The following is a 20,514-nucleotide window of genomic DNA, read 5'->3' on the forward strand; positions in this document are numbered from 1 at the left end:
CACTGCTTATAGGAAACAACCCTGTCAGGCACAAGAGTGCAGAAGGTGACTGAAAAAGAAAAGAAAAAACCCTCAGTCAAGAGACCAGAAGAAATAACTGTGAAATAAATGACTAATACAAGAGAAATGGCCCAGCCCCCCATTTGAGCCTCTGTTATCACCTCACTCAAACCAAGTTTATCTGGGTTCTTCCTTACACAGAAAACCTGGATCAACTGAAAAACACAACTGAAATTTCTTTTGATGTTCAAACAGTGCCACCTCTCCTCTCAGTAGCCTTGTTAAAAAACGTGCTGAGAAGTGTGCTCAGTACCTTCACTTTCCAGTCACAATTCAAAACCACCTGCAGGTAAATCCTTTTAAAACATTTCCCGTACATAAACATTACTACAGCTCTGCAGAAATGGGTCATGGTATTTCAAGCAGACCACGATCGAGGGCTGCAAGATGTTTAAACATCTGTTTACTTGTCTCTGCAAGTCACAGTGTATTTTAATTTGCTCGATGTAGTCCAACCTTAACACCGATTGAACCCTAAACCAATCCCATTACTTTAGGCTCTTTATGTATTTTTCTGATATAAGTAAAAAGTAAACTAAAAGTTAACTAAAACTAAAAGGCAGAGTCTGAAAGCACTTGGGGGTGGGAGGAGAAGATCATGCACATTTTAAATAAAATATAAGCTTAAGGCAGTCTATCAGTATGTCCTAATTCTGCATATAAAGAAAAGATGAATCACTTTAAATGTACTTTCCATGTTGTCTGAATGCCAGCACAGAGAGGAAGACGAGCCTTTCCCATCAGTATCAGAGAGGGGAGAACTGACATGAGAGAACAAGTGGAATAGAGAACCAGCTTCTGTCCACCCGCCTGTCTCAGACTCCTCTTCCCATCCTACTAAGACAGAGAGTCCCCCGGCTGAAATCAGGTCAGAAAACATGAGCACTGCACACGAGTTTCCACACCAAAGGACAAGGGAACACAAGACGAACTTGCCAACAGGCAGGAACCGGGTAATCAAAGCCTAAGGGTGTGCCTGAGCCACAGGACAGACTTTGCCATTCTCCCCTCTCTGCCCATCCACTACCAATCCAAATCAGCCACCCCTGACAGTGCAGAGAAAAGGGGACAAGCACTAACAAGTATCTAACAAGTAACTGAGGGGGCATGATCCATGAACATGAAAACCATCATGGCTAGATCTACACCTGCACAGGAGGGTTGCCAAGCCCATGCAAACATTTATTTCAGCTGGGCTGAAACAAGCCTGCTGTTCCACAGTCCTCATGGGCATAGGGTCTTGTCCACAGGGCCAGGAATTTGTGCAGCAGGTATTTGGGACATTCAAAACAGCAAAAACTGATTTCCAAGCGTCAGTGATGTGTGATGTCTTGGCTAAAAACAAACCGCCCTCCAGAGGGTTCCAGACATTTGCCAGTTTTATTGGTATGAAATCTGCATGAAAGTTGGATGAGGAAACGGCCCTACCAAATTCTGACAGGTCTCTGGGGAGAAACAGCCGAAGACAGAGAACCTGCTGTGAAAACAGCAAGCGAGAGAAAGGCAGACAAGTGCTGTAACCAGGACATGGGAAAAAAGGGATTTCCCACAAAAAAGCTCCAAGATGAGTGAGCCAAGAGATTAAATGGAAAACAATGAAAATTGCTTGTAAATGACTGATTTGGTATTCTACCAGGAAAGCAGGGGTAGAGCCATGATACTGCTTTTGGGAAACCGTGGACCAACAGATGACGGACGATTCGGGAGCCACCTCACTTTCTGCTCAAGAAATCCTGACCAAAAGAAATGAATTGAGACACAAAGCTCCAATCCTTCTTCAGGGGAGACCCGCACAAGGGACTTCACAAGGATCTTTGGCAACGTTCCCAGACACTGCCCCACAGAAAAAACAGCTCCTTTTTTCACCACTCCAAACTGAGACGCACATTTCCCCAAACCTCATATCCTTAGGGACAAGTTGAAGCTTGAACTACTGACATCGCTAACACTGCCAGCATGAGAAAATTCCCTAGCAGAGTTAAGCAACAGAGACCACATCCCTCAGGCTATAGATCAAACACTCTTGGGCAATGTGGAGAATAAAGCAGGTCTTTCCTTCCCTTTCACTTCTTGGGAATCGCTAAATGAAGCGGAAAAGAGGCAGACAGATCCATGACATGTTGGGTGAAGGAAAAAGGAGAAGACAGCTATCTCTCCTCTTCCCTGAAGATGATCTTTATTTGTTACACGTCAGGGGAATCCAGGCACTCTGCAACTGAAAACACTCAGTCTTCCTTCGGAAAAGCCACAAACTCTCCCTCAAATTCACAGGCCTGCACCAGTACTGAAGAAATACAGAACAGAGAAATAAAACATCTGGAAGATCTTTCTCATTTTTCAACTTAAAGGTGTCTTACCCTTAAATAACTAGAAAATACCTAAAGGGATCAGATATAACACTCCATTTTACTGGACTAGTTAGTGGAACAGTACATTAGTACAGTAACAGAATTATGTTGGGTTGTGTTCGTTCTAGACTCCGAACACTAGGATTTCTTTTAAATCCCAGTACTCCTCCAGTGAATACTGCACTCTGTTCACAGTTAGAAGATGACCCGAAGCATGCTCTGGTCTGAACAAAGGGCTGATCCCATTCTCCTCAGAAGTCACACACATGACCCAACTACAACTCAAATGTCATTACACTGAGGCAAAAAAACAAGTGAAGGGATACATGTACCCTCAGAAAAATGCAGGAATTGACTGGACTTCAATGCATATTTCTAAAATGGGACTCACCTGGCCTGGGAGAGGACTAGTTACTTTTAGTTGCTCTCCATATGGCAGCAGAGAAAGCTCAGAAATCCTCCTGCCTGAAGAGCTCGCTGCTTTCTGACCATCTGCTGTCACCCAGACACGGTGCTGTCACACTGCCTACTCCTCTACAGATTTGCACGTAATTTCTGAACAATTGTTGGAGAAAAAGAGGAACAGAAAACCTCATGAGAATATTACCTATACTACAGGGATTTCTGACATAGAGTTGCCTTTTCAAATTTTAAGATGATTTTTAGAAGAAAAAGGGACAAGCAAAGGAAAAATCTTAAAAAACAAACCAAAACAACAAACCTCTACCCTAAAAAAAACCCAAAACCCAAGCCCACCAAGCTTCAAGGCAGACAGAGATGACTCTGTATCTTAACCACCTCCATGGCCATGCCCAGTAGTAAAAAAAGCAGGACTTTGGGGAATAAATAGCAACTTCCTGTTTACTAGAAAAGGAACTGCAGAACAATCTGTTTTTCCCAAGAAAATGGGAAAAAAAAAAGACACACCTGCCTGAGGCTGAACTGCCAGGGTATCAGGCACCTGGCTGATAAATGAAAATGTTCTGCTAAAATACATCAAAGATAAGCTGCCATAGCCATTTCTACCTCCTCGGGAAAATAAGCTTCACACACTTCAGGTTCTGCAGACTGGAGGAAAGGTGATTTAAGCAAGTTGCCCCTGGAAGACACAGAAGGAGATACTGTATCAGTCATTTTAAATGAGAGGAAAGCAGTCAATGGACTGACAGCAGATTAAGGGCAGTCTGAGCTCAGAGTTTCCTGTAAATCTGGACCGATGTGGATATTCAGACCCACTTCAGCAAAGATGCCATTTCACGCTGGAGTGACAGGTTCCCCAGCACAATAGGGATGCTTGAAAGAGAATCTTGCAAAACCTCAATTACAGAGCCAAAGTCCATCCGTGCTGTAGTATATTCCATCTCAAAATGCAAAATTCTTCAATCATTAAGCAAACCCTTTCCCCCTGCAATAGTTGTCAAAGTGTAAAGAACTAGGAAAAAAAAAAAGGCCACTTAAATTTCAAACTTATTCTTTTAATGTCTTAAAAAGGTCACAAGATTGCTTTCAATCTTATTAATAAATTTTATTTGGACAAGTAGAGAACAACTTGTATCACAACAGCTTTAAACAACATGATTAAAGACTGCAGCACTCCAAGGAGGCTCACAGATATGTACAGTATATGAAGAAAAAGTTGCACCTCAGAGCCGATCATGATCAAGTTAAAAATACCTGACTTAAAGTACATGTGCTAATAAATTTCCTTTAGGTCATGACCAGCATGAAAATAATTAGGACACAGGTACTCAGCAAAGTTTTCTGCTAATGGGTACAGCAATATGCTGCATTTAAGGATTAAAATCAAATTCTAGTTTAGTGTTAGCACTGAGCCCTTAAGAGAAATCCAAATTTCTACTTTTCCCCATTTACAAACATCAAAGCTATTCCCACTTAAGGGTGTGCCCAGCTGCACACAAATCAAGTCCTTGAACGATAAAAACTTTTAGCGCTAATACTGGAGGTCTTACAGCCCGGTATAAATTTGCCTTTCTGGCCATTTCATCTATCAGTTGCTACAGAAAATACTTGCTAAGTTAACTCCTCAGGAGAAACAATGCAGGTCTCTGGAAATCACATCCTTTCTACAATGAAAATGATCTGCCAATTCAAGTTTCATTTGTTCAGGAAGACAGAAGATTTAAGGCTTCGGTGGCAAAAAGAATCCTCTGAGCAGTGTTTTTCTAAAGTCAAGCTGACACAGGTATGTTTATTTTTTCTTGACTTAAAATCCCCGGTATCAGGTTTAGATAACATCCACCCGTTAAGTCTGGCAAGAAATCTCTCCTTCCAAAGAGGTTGTCCTATATCAACCATTTTAGAAGCATTTGAGGATAGTTTGTTTAATTTTTTTTTAATTATAGCAACATTGAGAACTTTTTAGTAAGTTGATGAAGCAGTGCTCATGGCATCATCTGCAATTTTGGTACTGGCAGGGTGTATGCTTGCAAAGTATTTGACATCATTATCATCATCCATTTGAAGCACCATAATTGTTTGTTCCACAGCTTCTTGATGAGAGTTGGCAGAATTTAGAAAATATTCTGTAAGAGAAAATGCACAAGACTTACAGGAAGAAAAGACTGCAGATACTTCAACACAAACCTCAGCATACTATCATGAGGTTCAACACCTCAGGAGACAATGCACACATATAGTATCATCAAACTGGAATATCTGAGCAGGCACACAATACATTTCTGAATATACCTATGAATTCAATTTTTAAAAAAATCATTCCATGTTTCAGAGCATGGATGTTCTGACAGTGCTGTTAGAGTACTGGATTTCTACAGTCCTTCAGTATAAAAGTAAGCATGACAGACTCCATGACCAAAGAGGAAGAAAAAAAATATGTGCAAGAGACTCAGAAGGAGCACGCCTATATTTGCGATGGGGGGAAGGTATCACAAACCCATGGCCATTCCAGTTCACTAGCAGGCTTGACAAATAATTATCAAACAATAAAACTTCCAGTATCTGACAGTTTTCATAAACTGCATGACACAAGTTGTACAAAAGCAGCAACAAACAGCTCATAGGAAGGGCAATGCAGATCTGAGGTTTAAAAACTTCTGAACTTATTTTTTAAATATGCCTTTCATAATCTATCTACCATCCCTAATCATATTCACAACACCTTTTGAGGCAGGGACTACCTGTATTATAAGCTTACATAGTGGCAATGCAGAATGGAGGTGTACCATGCAGGTGGGGAACACAAAAATAATGAGGACAAAACCAGAAATACCAATACTACATGATAACAGGAAGACCGGTGACAGCCTTGGCACAGTTAACAGAGGATAAATTACTGCACATCAACTGATCCCTCTTAACTATCTACATATGTTTACCCAGAGTCTCCAGCATGCACAAGACAGCCAGCAATAGCCTAGTTCTCACTGTGTTGGCACCCTTTGCGTTGTCCAGTGTTTCGAACCTTTTGCATTTCTTCGTGCTTTCTACGCTAGAAACAGCAGTCCCCAAGCCAGCGTATGGTTTTGAGAAAGTGACCAGAACTGGATGAAGTATTCCAAGTGTGGACACTCTGCTGGTTTACAAAATAGCATAATATTGCTAATGCTATTTGGACTCTGAGCACTGCTGACTCTTCCGGCATCTGCTATGCATTGGGGATGCTTTCCTAAGCAAAGTCTGCAATTTGAAAGTTGCATGTCTAATTTCCCTAAAGATACTCCAGAGAAACTTTCTTCTCACTGCTACCATAAAATATAAAAAACAAACAGCAGCCATCTCTTCTCCCCCAGTGAGAAAACAGATGGTGGGTTTGTATGGAAGGATTTTTCTTATTCTTATTACACAGAACATCAACAGAATGGGGTTTTTCAACCTAATAAAAAGCACCGCTCAACAACTTCACAGTTGCTAGTTGTTCATTTGTGCTTTCTGTGCCCTGATGACACCTCTACAAACTAGCTCAGTCAGGGAAAATGATACCAAAAGAACAGGCTGGCACATGAGCAAGAACTCTTATTTCCTCAGTGTTACACAACAGTGCTCTGATACCACAAGGTTCATGGTTTTATCTCAGCCAAGGTAACATCCCACACCAAGGAGACTGCAAAAGCAAGAGCGACCCACATCTGATATTGTTTCTCCTTTCCCAGCTGACTATAGGAAAGCAGAGGGACAAAAAGATACGCAGTCAACACACTGCAACTCTTTCTGCCACTAACCTTTCTCTAAAAGGGTTTGCTTTAATGTTTTTGCAAGTAGGACTCGAACGTTTGGAACCCTGTCAGATGCCAAGTGTAATAAGTGTGGCAGCAGATGTACAGCAAACTGGTCCATGGGCAGGCAGTCATCTTCACTGATAGTCTGGCAAGAAGACAGAAGCAATTTCATTAGATTTCAGCACAGTGAGGATAAAATCCCAACACATACTCAGAGCTAATGCATCTTATTACTTCCATAACACGAATACAGTAGGTAGTATCCAGTGTCCACTAAGACCTTTCCAATCCTTTTCAAGACTGATTTAGTCTTTGTTTTAACTAGGTACTATATTAAAACAAGAATGGTCCATCTCAGTAAACATCCATTGTACCCAAACATGTTTCTGTCTAGATAAGCTCAATGCTCACATTTCTCCAAATACTTCAAAGAACTGTCCCACTTGGGCAGCAGTCATGTTGGCTCCCAGTCTGCACCTCTGCTACAGCCTCTAAATGTGACCATCTCCTTGGGACCCTAGCTAGTTTCAACTCTTCTGCTTATTTTGATGAGAATATGTTGATTTTGACCAAGCTGCAGTGGCTGGCTAAGAAGGAGTCTAGGCAACTCCTAGTGCTTGATTTCTAAAGGGTAACCCAAAAAAGTGGTAGGCTGCTGCAGCATATTATAAAAATATCACTTTATGCTGAGTAACGAAGCAGCTTCCCAACTCAGGGATTATTTTGCTATGCTTTTGTTTTATATTCAACATCAGATTTGACAACCTGATGTTAATATGCTAGGCTAAAGATGCATTCAAGCTCATCCATAGAGCAACACTGAAGAAAGCAGCCATGAAATTTATTCCCTTAGAAACAAAGTTCTCAAATATTCATGAAAACAGTGTCAGTATACAGCTGAAGAGTTTCAGTTGCTATTCCCCCCTTAATTCTTACCACCATCACCACCCACCAAAACCAAAAAAGATGAACAAAAAGACATTTCACCTGGCAAATAAAGACAAAAGTTTGTCGACCAGACCATTTGCGGCATCTACAGAACTTTTCAACAAGTTCATTCATGAGGTCTACCACGAAGGTTGATGTTGAAGCCATGTACAGCTTTTTAACCATTTCACTAACCTTGAAGAAATGAGAAGGAAAAAAAATACAAAAATTACTTCTGACCACCAACCCTCGGAAGTCTGAAATCCTGAATTTACTTAAGACTGCTTTACCAGCTTGTAAGAAATCCAACGGACAGAAGACACTTTGTCTGCACAGAGGCTGAAAGCGATAGGTCGCAAGTAGTCGTAAATGTCTCTGGCACTGTACAGATCTAGAAGCAAGATCAGTTGCCTACAAGATGGAAGAACAACCAAACAAGAGCACATTATAATAAGAAGAAAGGTAGCTTTAACGTGAACATGATCATTTATATGACAGCACTTGCCAAATATGCAATGTGGCCCTAAAAGTTACTGAAAAGTAAAATCTTCTGTTTTTCAATGCCACCAGTTTGACAATGGGTCACTTGCAAATTTTAACTTGCCACTTATTCACAATAATGGAAAAGGGCCACATGAGCTCAAAGAATGAAAAACTAGGGGGGAGGCAAGGGAACCAAAGTTGCATTTACAAGACAGAGATCCTGGTAACCATGTACAACCCAGCACAGCGATCCAGCTGTGAGTGACACCGCAGCGTGCACACACATCTGAGTACCTTGTAAAGACGTTTCACGCACATAACACAGGTACAGCTACAAAGCAACTACTCTGACTTGGTTTGATAAGTATTCTCGGTCACTTAAGTACACTGATTTATCAGACCAATAAACTTCCTCTACTTCAGAGTATACTGGACATCTACAGAAATTATCAGTCTTCTTTAATTTGTAATGAGCTGATTAAGGTTGCAGACATTAGTATGTGTCATGAATGGTAGAAAGTGTGTCAGAAGAAGTGGCATGACATGTTACAAGGAGCCAACTGGACATCTCCACACCAGCAGTAACAGGTAAGCGATTTGCAGTTACTAAATCAAAACAACACTTCAATGCAGCAAAACCATCATGACATCATAATCAGTTGTTAAACTAGTCTCTCAAAATTTAATTCAAAAGATAGACTGTAATGAGTCATTACTATGTGCTCATTTCATCATTCCTGGTAGAGGAGCCCTGATCACACACCCCTCACAGGGTAAGTGCTGCAGCCTTGATCACCTTGGCAGCCCTCTGCTGAACATGTTCCAGTTTATCAGCATCTTTCCTGTGCTGGTATAGATGCACTGCTCCAGATGAGATCTAATCAGTGCTGACTAGAGGGGGCCGATCTGTTCCCTCGATATACTGGCTGCTCTCCTGTGGATACAGCCCAGGATTGTGCTGCCAGGACACACGGCTGACTCGTGTTCAGGTCACTGTCCTCTGCAATACTCCGGGCCTTTCCAGCAGGGCTGCTCCCAGGGCAGCCAGTCCTCAGTGCCTTTCAGAGGCTCTTCCTTCCCACACAGAGGACGTGGCATCTGTCCCTTATTGAATTTCATAAGCCCCTTCTGCCTGCTTTCCTGAGCAACTTGCCCCTTCAGAGCTGCCTCCCACAGAAGCCCACCTACCAGTTCCATGAAAAAGCCAAAGTCTGCTCGGATGAAGTCCAAGGTCACTACTCTGCTACTTTCTTTACTCCTCTCAAGATCTTGATCTCCTCTGTTTCATGGTCATGAATTTAGCCTACTCATCAAGTACAGCAACTTCAAGTCAAATTGCTAGAACACTTCTACTGACTTCAAGAGCAACCAGATGTGTTCTCCTCTTTTGGCAGCTTTTTTTTTAATGGAAGGATAATATTTTCAACATACGGTGATGGAAAAAGACATTCAGGTTTCAAATATTCTAAGTGATATACAACTACTGGGAATTTTTAAGCAAGGGGGACAAGTGGAGGAGGGTAAGAACTATCCACTAATTAAAAATGAAGAATGTCAGTGTAAAACATCTATTCTATGATTTTAACATTTTTAAATATCCACAACAATAAAAACAAGCATCCATAAAACTACATACTCAGCCAGCTCAGCACGGAAACGCCAGTTCCTGCTGTTATCAGTCACTAGGAATTCCTGAAGCTGATAAAGATACTCTCTTCTTTTGTCAAGATGAAGAAGCTGTAACAGTAAATATAAACTTACATAAAGAAATGTAGGCTACAATCAGCAGATAGAACAAGAGCTTTAAAATACAACCACTGGAACACTTGCTTTTATTTAAAAAAAAAATCTTTAGTAATAGTGTTGCTTTCCTGGGCTAAACCCTATCATGCTTACGTCTGTAAAATCACATGGACACTACTGAAAGCAAAATCTGATGTAGTTTCTACTTTTACTGTAGGAAACAAGAGGGGTAAGCCTTAAAGATAGTATTGATTTTAAAGGTTTTATGATTTGTGTCTTTCAGCTCCAAAAATGAGGCAGTTAGAGGAAAAACTCCTAAAGAAATTTGAAAAGTAAGCTGCGCAGAGAGCTTAGAGCCATCAAAAAACTTAATACCATCTACTGGCACCTATAGATTGAATAAACATGCACAAACCAGGCTCTTCAGAGAGAAGAAAGTATCAGCAACACAGATCTCCTGCAAAACATACTCTAGTATTCCACAGACTTCTGTATGGATTCCCACAAAGTTATACCGGTATTATGTTAAAAAAGCAAGTGCATACAAAGAAATGAAGCAAAATATATAATCGCACTTGAGCAGAGTTGAACACAGACATACCTTCAGAAAGTCATGCAAGTGTTTAAGCACACCTATTCTGACTTCATCTAAATCTTTTAAAAAGCCATTGAAGACGGGAACTAAATCTCCAGCTGTAAGCTGATCTCCAAGGATGACAGCAAGCTCATGTATAGAAAATGCTAGTGTCCGCCGAACCTTCCACTGTAACATAAATAAATAAATGGATTTAATTGATGTATCATCTGAAGTGCTCTATTTTAACTTGAGCATCAGTATCCAAGCTGGACTCCCAGTGAGCTACTGTATTTACGAATACATTCAACAACGTCTCATGTAACAACTGAAAATTAAATTAGAAATTTAAAAAAAAAAAAAAAGAAAAAAGGACGACAAGGTATCATTTCTTCCACCTGAATATCAAGGAACCAGGCAAATAGAAGTAATGAAAATATTTTAATTTTGCAGGTGACAGAGAGGAAAATAGTATTGTTGACATCAGTACTCTTCTACACATTACTCTCTCCTTTAAATTCTTTTGGGTAAATTAATTCCATACTACCACTCTCCCACTCATTTAATTTATAAACCAGATATTTTTATATATATATATATATTTATAAGATATATATCCCACAAATATATATATTTATAAGATATTTATCCCACAATATTTCAGCTGGCATATTTTAACTTCCATAATAGGTTAAGTTTCACCCACACTGAGTGCCCAGCGGTCCAAGGACCAGTAGAGCTTTTACTCACCCTAAATGGAGGGGTTTTAAATGGAGTAACTTTTCCAAATGAGTCTTTTAAAAAATAAAATAGCATCTGTTCTTTAGCCAGCACTTTCCAATTAGCATAAGTACTGTTCTTTTGCCCTGGTTTAGTGATTCAACGTTAATTCAGATTAGACTGGCGATAAACTGGACAGTTCTGAATACGGGGTAATTTGTTTTTACTTATGTTTTAAATTTATTAGCTAGTTGTTTTTAATGGCTGCAAAAGAGTTCGGAAAACATGAGCAATAGCCACGTATAAAATTACTCACTACATTATCACTGAGAACTGCTGCTCTGACATAGCAAGCAGCAAGTTCAAGAGAGGTGAAGTAGTCTGAGAATGTTAAAAAAAATTAAAAGAGCATCTCCAAAAAAGGAAACAAGGGACAACTAGGAAACAACCGTAAGCCAACAGTAAAGTGCACAAAGCCACCTCCTTACCACCTGACAACAAGGAAAATGTTGCTATTTCCAGTATTTGTTTTTAAAACAGCAATGCTGCATGGTGACAGTGATGTTATTCCCTTATGACTAACTGGATGCAGCACCAAAAGGCCACCAAAAGGCCTGGTGTGAGGCTGACTCACTGAGCTCCAGACATGCCTGCAGGGGCACATGTCTGCTCACGCACAGCAGCACAGCCTGAATTCTCATCCCTATGAGAATCCCAAGCACTGCCATAAGATCTCAAGCGAGCACAGGAGATCGGACACCTCTCCTCACATTCCTACTGGAGATCCACCTCCCAACCCAAGCTACCCCATTTCCTTACTGCCTGAGCACCACACACACCCAGCTTCCTCTGAGATAACCGTTACACTTTAATTCATTATGCAACTAACTAGTATCAGCAACGGAAACCTCCACATAAAAAGCAGAGCAACCCAACACCCAGTAAACAAGAGAAATCATTCTATAAGTGCAGATTATTAATTGTCACATCATAAAAGTTCAGATCATTCATTGTCAGAGCTTCTTGAGCTTACCTGCATGTCAGATGCCAGCGTCTCATAGGTGTCTTTCAAACAGTGCCAATTCTGTCTGCCCAGCGTAAGTGCCACACCCGGCAGGCTGTAGGCACAGTGCTTGGCAATCTCGGTATCAACTGTTTGTGCGCGAGATGGATCCGTCATTGATAAATACTGATCCAGCAAGGCTTGAGGTACAACATCCTACAGCAAGAAAAGGGTAGAGTGTTTACACTCTTTTCAATAAATTGTCATAAGGCTTACTAAAATTCCAGGGCACACTGTCAGAACAACATTTTTTTCCCCACAAATACAGAGTATTATTTAATTACAATCTCTTAATAAGAATGCAATGATTTTGTATTTCATAAGTTCCACCAAAAAGTTCCAAAGAAACAATGATGTGACTGGGGGCTATTTGAAAATATATAGACCAATGTAACAGATCAGTGGGTGGATCAGTGTTTACTTAGGCAGACCAGGAAATTAAGAGACTACATTCAAACAGACAGGCTCTCAGGCTGTGCAAATTGGCCATTTTAACTCATCCATAAAAATAGGCAGAACAGCAAATTGCAGGATTCATTTTCCTATTCCTCTCAAAATCTTGGGGAGGTCGGGAGAATAAAACTCAATTAAAATGCCTTGGTGAGGGAGGGAAGAGGAGGGCACAGAGTATAGTGTGTTCAATATTGCTTCCAAACTCCCTAAATAGTCAGCAGGAAGGAAAAGGCTTCTCCAGGGACTGAGGTCTCTGGTGAAGACCAATCCTTCTCTCCACTGAGAAAAATTAAAGCATCTGAATTAAAATGTGAAAACCTCTTTGCTTCAGCTGTTGTCAGTTTATCTCAGGCACTGACTCTACCCAAGGGGGTGCACAAGAGCATTTCCCCAACACAGCTGCCAAATAGCTCAGCTCATGTAAGCAAGAGGGACTGAAGCTCCCATTCAAGGAGCAGGGTGGCACACTTAATACTGAACTATGTAACAACAAGCATTCAATTTCTTTTGGAAACAAATAACAGAGACAGTTCAAGCTTAATGAAACACTTTCACAAATTTTCTGCAAAAGGCTGTCAGGGGTCAGGGCAGTTCTGCTCAAAACATTTAACAAAAAATCCTATTTCCTCAATAACCTGATTTCCACTACAGGACAGTTTCTGTAGAAAATGAAACCAAACGAAACAAGAGCCTGGAAGTTTACAACAACTGTTACCTCATGTCAAAAACCACTGTCATCTCTTATACATAATTAAAACAGAAGCAACTACTGAATTAAGCCATTATCTCTGGAAACATGGAATATTTTAAAACTACTTAAGAGGTCTGCCATATTTAATAGAAACTACATTACATCAGAAATGACTGAATGAAACAAATAAAAGAAATACCCACATACACAAACAAATTCCACTTATCTGATACATGTAGGAAAAGTAGAAGTCACTCATTTACCTGTACTTTGGATTTTCTTTCTTCTTCAGGGCTGAAACTACTGTTGGTGCTCAAGTCTGAATCATTATGAATATAGTGAAGTGTAGAATCCATATTCTATGAAAAAAGAAAAAAGGTCACACAAAATACACTCAAGGATTAAATACAAAACAAATGTCAACATCAAGAAGTGCTGTCCTCACCTCAGGGTCTTTTTCTTAGATTAAAGGAATATATGTCTTAATATCAAATACAATTTTGCTACAGCCCGAAATCAAAAGGTCTGTAAGATAAATCTTTCTGCTTTCAATTTCAAACACAGGCTCCTCTCATTCTGCTCCATCTTGGTTGTAGGGAATAAAAATCACAGGAGAGGAGAAACTTTGATACTGCATTAAGGAAAATGTAGCTACCATATGGGTCACATTGCTACTCCACTGAAGGGAAAATAAGAAGACATCTGTAGTGGATTTTGTTGGATTTTTGCTGCTTTGGATTTGTGCTAGAAAGAGGTCAAAACAAAGCCACACTCACACTTAAGAGTAGAAACTGATGAGACTTATGCTGTTGCTCCTTTCCTAGAGGTGATTATTCTATAATCTTCTCTACAGATGAGCTTCACCTTATAATACAGATCCTAGTAGACCATAGCTGCTGACACCAGTCATTACCCTTTCCCCACAGTTCTATCAAAAGAGTTTTTAGCAATCATGCAAGCATCCTGGCTACATAGCTGGGCCTTGAAGGTAAGGACTGAGACTGTTTCAGAACTGAGCAGCAGAAGTTTGATACACACACTATGATAAACTGTGCTGCTGAGGAGGTGCACTGTCACTTTCTATACCAGTGGAGTTCCCCAACTACAACGGACTTTGCATAATCAGCCATGAATTTCCAGAAGTACGTGATGAATATTTGAAAAGTAGATCAGGCTGTTGTGTGGTAGAACAGGACAAAGGCATTTTTGCTAGATATTCACAGATGCTGCAGGGTGAGCTCTCAGGGTCACCACACACACACGGGGAACATGCCTACTCTACCAGCTGTTTAGATCAGTTTGATAATGAGAATTTTCCAGCAAACTAAACTTCTTCAAAAAAGCCTCCGGACCATCTGTCTTCCTTGGTTTGACTTCAGACAGTTGCTTTTTTCTCTTCCATGAGCTGCTTTCATCTAAGCACTGGATTGTAATTTTAGTCTCTGAGGTATAATTACAGGTGATAAAGAACAGGCAGAGCTGTGAGGCAATCGCATATTGCTGGCACAGCAGCCCAAGTCACCCATCAGGCTTATCAAGCAGCAGTAGGAAGGTGTCAAAGAACCATGGAAGGAACAGACCTGCAAGTGACTCCATAACTAAATGTGTACAGCAGCATACAACTCCAACTACAAAACCTCCAGACTCCTTGAAAACCATCTTTGCAGGATTTTAGTTTGCCAGTAATTCTGCACTCCTTTTTAGCATTTTTTTTTCCAGAAAAAAAGATCGTTTTCAGTATCTGCCAGAAAGTCACCAGCTTTGATCTTTTTCAAATCAAGAAATTATGAGGCAGCCAGCACAACCTAGCCACAGTGCTTTCCATGAGTTGCCCAGGTGCATGAGACCAGAGGTTAGTCATCCATTCTCATCCAACAATAAAAATGAAAAGACTCAATCTCACAGTCTCTGCTACCCCAGCTCTAAAAGGCCAACTTTAAAAAAAAAAAAAAAAGTAATACTTTATTGATTGAACTAAGTTGAACTTAAATATACTGAAGGAAGTCACAGATGGGAACAATTTTACCCAGCCACTTTTAAAGTCAAATATGCATTTCAAAAAGGAAGAGCTTCAGTACAGAAGAACCACAGCATCCGTTGGTATTTAAGTCTATGCAGTATCTCTATTCCTGCAGATGAAGTCCTCCATCTGTACTTTTTCCATGGAACACGTACCCACTGAACTGAGCATTGCAGAGAGCCAGGACATAAAAATTCAGCAGGGTTTAGCGTGAAAGCTTCTTCCATACCAAAGCAGTGAACCACCACCCCTGAGATGGAAAGTCTCTGTCATGGCCTTACGAATCTCTTTGGTGGGGTTTCCTTTAGCTGCAGCATAACAAGAGCTCCGTGGTTGTGCTCCACAGATCCCTGCTCTGTGCCATGGATTGCACACAAAGCCCCCCAGCACCAGGACAAGTGGTGCTGGCATTTCCTGACAGGGCAGCTGGCCCAAACAAAGACAGAAAAAGCCAGTCTTAAGGGCCCAGTCTCCTTGAATCTACCCTCTTCTTAAAGAGAGGCACTTGTGCCAGACAGGAGTGAGCTGATTTTAGTCCAGTTTCCTTTTTCTTCCCTCCCTTCACCTCCAACCAAAAAAAGAAGACTCCCACACCCATCCACTGGGAATACAACTTGGGGGATTACTTGAGGCTTACATTCATTTATCAAACCTTATAGAGAACATACAACCTAAAGAAAATAAAAATGGCACCTCTTGAGGAAAAATAAAACAGCTATCCTCATCCTCAAGAAACAAGCTTCATCTACGTCCCAAAATCTTATCTCTTCATCCTATTACAGCATTTATTTTCATTTGCATAGAGAATCTCTCTTTAACAGGTAGCATTAACTGCTTCAGGAGCCAATGCAGCTGCAGAAGGAGAAGCAAAGTGTGATTTTGCTTTGTGATATGTGTGTAGAACTGTGAAGACTGCTTTTGAATATAAAATGTCATAGCTTGACTTTTTAAAATTGTCCAGTACCCTATTGACACATTGTTATGCTGAGACTTAAAAACAAACAAAACATGAAAGACACCAAACAAAAAAAAAAAAAAAAACAAACCACCACAACAGGAGAAAAAAAACCCACCACCAAAAAAAAAAAAAAAAAATCTGTGAAAATCAGAGCGCTCTCTACTGCTACAGGCAACAGTCCACTCACTCAACAGCTCACAGTGTGATTCCAAAATTCTAAGTCACCTCTATAACATCTTTTCAGTTGTAAAATGAGGACTTGATTCAGTGCCAGTAACAAACAAAGAACTGACAGATTAAGAGCATCCTTTTAAAGAGTAAAACCGTAACATGCAAAACCAACATATACCAGCAATGTGACAGGTTCTTAAACTTTCTGTCAGAATCATGCTCTGTAAAGAAATAAAATGCAGGACAGGTCCCTCTGAACAAACACCACCCTCATCACCTCCAAAAATTAGAAGGACAGAGGATACATTTACACTGCATTTTACAGGTTAGCATTAGAAAGGAGTGACTACAACAGATCCTATGATAAAGAAGTGTATCAAACCTGACATTAGGAATTGGGGACAGGTTGCTATTTTGAAACAAACCAATCACATTTGTAGTGTTAAATTATGATTGAGTATAAACAGCAGTATTCAAGTAAATGTCACATTCCTCCACTCCCCACATGTTTTTGGGCTACATGGTAGTCCAACAGCTTAGGTGAAAAGTTAATTAAATGTCACCTAGAAACATTGCTCTAATTAAAGAAGGCTGAAAATGTTTGCACTGGACTGATGTCACCACCTAGACTTTTCAAAGACATTTATCAAAATTTCATCTGAAAATAATATTTAGGTAGTTTGATTCAATGAATCACTTGCTGTGGGTTTCTGGAGCATATTTTGGAACCATAGCTTTCTATATAGCTACAGCTTTTAATACCAGCAGAGCTTGTGGCACTATATGCAGTGAACATAGTGGGTTTGGCCTAATACACAGTACAGAACAGAAAATACTATCAAATGCCACAGACTTTAGACGGGTGGGGTGTTGAAGAAGCAAGTGCAAAAAAACTAAGATGTTACTGATTGCTAGAATCCACTTTCTCTTTCAGCAGTCCAATCCTACACTGCAATCCTGAACTCAATTTATCAGTAGGGCTCTGTTTTAAGGAAGGCAATTTCACAGTAATGAACTGCAGTAGCATTAAAACATCTTAAAATGTGATAGTCACAACAGATTTTAACAGAAACAATTTCAAGAATTTACATGGACAAGCATACAACTGGCAAAATCAAAGGCACCCAACGTAATTCATTTTAATTTAGTAGCTAGCACTTCAATACCAGCCAACAAATTTGAATGTCACACTAGCCAGAAGTAGGAAGCATTTGGCTGCAATTACTGCATGAATGCAAAAATACAGCTCTATTACTGGAGCCCTGGAAATCCTAATGGGGAAAAAAAAAGTATAAAATTCACTTCTTACCTCAACAGTGTCACCAATTAAAGGCACAATATCACCCAGTATAGGTTTAAAATTTTGTCGGTCATTGATGGTTAGTTCAGTCTGTGAGTCTGTTCCCTTGCTGACACTGGCCATTGTCTCTTCTTGAGGATCCAAACTGGATGCTCTGAGTGCAGCAGACAACACCTCCACTTGTGCTGCAGCATATGAAAGAGAAATACATGAAAGTCTGAACTGCAGTAAACTTTTATCAAGTCCACAATCAACTTTTAGACAGTGACTAATTAACTGAAAGATGGTGGAAGGACTATAGGGGAGGTACAAATTTAAGATTATTGACTGTTAGTAAATTCCAAACAGGGGACAATTAGCGTAAAATGTAAGGCAGATTAACACTCCACTCTTTTCCTACAGTGCTCAACCACACTACAGTTCAGTGAAATTGGTCTTTAGAGTGGAAAAAAAAAACCAGGAGTAAGAGACTGCTGTTATGGCAGGATCAGTTCTTGAAGAATCTCGGTACATATTAATGGTGCAAATAGCCTTTGGGGCGGAACAGCACATGAATATTAACTTATTGACTGGGTCTTTTGTGGGAGGTGGGAATAAGAGAGAGAAGGGAAAAATAATTCAAATGAAGATTGAGAATAGGTTTATTCCTACAGAAAGGATTTCGGTTCTGAGAGGCTGTGTCTCTATATATGGTCATTAAATCCTTACATTTTTATAGCAACTCTAAAGCAAGATCTCTATAGAAAGATGCTAGGCCCCAGTAAATCTTTTCTGGACAAGATACTTCAGTCTCCTTGCATCCTCCAAACAAATAATGAAGGTTGTACTGTTTGATGTCTTCTCATTCATTAAAAGTATTAACACTTCACACTCTACCATCCACTCTTTTGAAAAAGATCCAGCAGTTCTGAGACTGCTCTGCTTTCTGCTAATTAAAAAAAGCTTTGCTGAGCAATGTTCCTTGGATATAGCCTGACCTAAGCAGATCAGGTATCAGAGCCAATCTTAGCTACAAGCAACAGAGAATTCAGTGCAGAGTGATCTACCCTGCCTCTCTCCTCCTCTACTTCTTTCCAAGAAGGTAAGCAGAAGTAATCTCCTGACCCATTAAATTTACCCAGCCACCTAGAAACTCTGTTCCTTACAGACTTTGGCTTTTCCAAGGTTTCTTAAATGCTCACCATGAAGTTAAACAACAAACCATATGCTTGCTTTTAATCCCACATTACCATAATAAATTACAGAATCTGCATTTCTCCCTCTAGTTTTTTTGATAGGATTATTAACAAAAATTAAACAAAGAAAGTTGGACTCATTTGTAGACAGAATAAACAGATATCCAATACATCTGTTACAAGAAGCAAAATTGTAACTTGGCACAACCTTGGCTAGCAAAAGTTGGATAACATACTACAGGTTCATTAGTTTCTAGGCTGAGTCTGATGAGCAGGAGTAAAAGATAATTCCTTACAATATGCAATGCTATCTCTGTAACTGTGTCAAATTTCTGATAGAATAGCCAAATTCTTGCTGTATTACTGTAATTCACCTCAACAGGAAAAACCACAGCAAGTTAGAAACTGAAGAACAAAACCAACAGCATACTAATACTTCCACTATAAAACACATTATGTTAGAAAATACAGTTTCAATACATATCTATAATTACAATATATAATTTGTATATAAATATATAAAATAGGAATTTTACAATTTGTAATATTAACAAAAGCTTGCTATGACCTCACTCTTCAAGTGTTACTTCAACAATAAACCTCTGTACTTTAAGGCCCATGAGAATAAACAAGATCAAGGTTAGTAGATTCCACCAAAACTTAAAAGTTAAATAAATCACCGCAAAATCAGCCAAAGTAGGTGGTCATTTCAGAGCACCTACTAGGGCAAGAAACGTCTGTCTGATTTCAAGTTTATTCTCATTTGAGAAATCAAACAAGAAAATTAAAAATAATTATATTCTGCTGCACATCAAGGAGACATTTTTCACAAAGACTTCTTTCATGAAAGACAACTTCATGAAAAATGTATGCTCCTCTCATTTTCACTTAAAAGTCCAGAAAGCTTACCCTGACTAGGTAACACATACTGCTTCAACACTGAATATGTATTTACTGAACAATCCACACAGAGCTCCAAAGATTACTTCCAGTAAGAGGAGTGAAGGTATCTACAGCAGTAATTGGGAATTTTCCAAGACATATTCCCCACCCATGCTCCACTGTCAGCCTGCACGCCTGGACCACCCTTGCTTAGGAGCTTAACAGGACGGAGACCACAGGTATCCTGATTTCCTCTGCCTGCCCTAGAGGAGATATGACACAAATGTGCAAATCCTCAGCTTCTTGTCAACTACAATCCCAAGACGTAGGGATGAAGAACAGGTGAGGCCAAACTCCCAAGGATTTCTTTGATTGGCAAGTGCCATCTTTCTTCTTTGAGTGCTTCTCCATAGGTCCCATCAGCAAGGGTGACTCCAGTGCCATCATTCACTGAAAGGTGAATGATGGGAAGTCGGTAAACATGTTAAAGTCCTAGCCAGAAAAGAGCCAAGCACAGTCATTATGGGAGGCTCCAGAATGGTGGACTGCTTAGTAAAGGAGGAAGAGAAAGAGAGTGCATGTGTGAGTATGTGCATATGTGTGCGCAGCTCTAGGGGGCTGCCTCAAAGATACTGAAACTTGAGACAGCATTCTAACCCAGCTGTCTTCACCATCCTGGGCTCAGGGTGCCAGGGTACATCCCCTGGTAACCTCATTACACAGTGACACAGTCCCAAGATCTGTGCTTAC

General features: G+C 40.0%; 1 protein-coding gene across 10 annotated transcripts in view; it reads right to left on the minus strand.

The window, feature by feature from the left end:
• Window positions 1-3,862: 3,862 nt before the first annotated feature.
• Window positions 3,863-20,514, minus strand: part of PPP4R1 (protein phosphatase 4 regulatory subunit 1) — a 67,686-nt gene continuing 51,034 nt past the window's right edge. For all 10 annotated transcript variants that reach the window (XM_074822017.1, XM_074821989.1, XM_074821970.1 and 7 more), the window contains 9 exons: window positions 17,717-17,892; window positions 13,522-13,617; window positions 12,085-12,270; window positions 10,359-10,520; window positions 9,651-9,751; window positions 7,822-7,942; window positions 7,592-7,726; window positions 6,608-6,749; window positions 3,863-4,951 (listed from right to left, as the gene is read on the minus strand). In XM_074822017.1, coding sequence (XP_074678118.1) covers window positions 4,788-4,951; window positions 6,608-6,749; window positions 7,592-7,726; window positions 7,822-7,942; window positions 9,651-9,751; window positions 10,359-10,520; window positions 12,085-12,270; window positions 13,522-13,617; window positions 17,717-17,892 — 1,283 coding nt within the window. In that variant the 3' untranslated portion in view covers window positions 3,863-4,787. The remainder of the gene's footprint in view (window positions 4,952-6,607; window positions 6,750-7,591; window positions 7,727-7,821; window positions 7,943-9,650; window positions 9,752-10,358; window positions 10,521-12,084; window positions 12,271-13,521; window positions 13,618-17,716; window positions 17,893-20,514) is intronic.

This window comes from Strix aluco, chromosome 1 (genome assembly GCF_031877795.1).
Source record: "Strix aluco isolate bStrAlu1 chromosome 1, bStrAlu1.hap1, whole genome shotgun sequence".
NCBI classification, from domain to species: domain Eukaryota; kingdom Metazoa; phylum Chordata; class Aves; order Strigiformes; family Strigidae; genus Strix; species Strix aluco.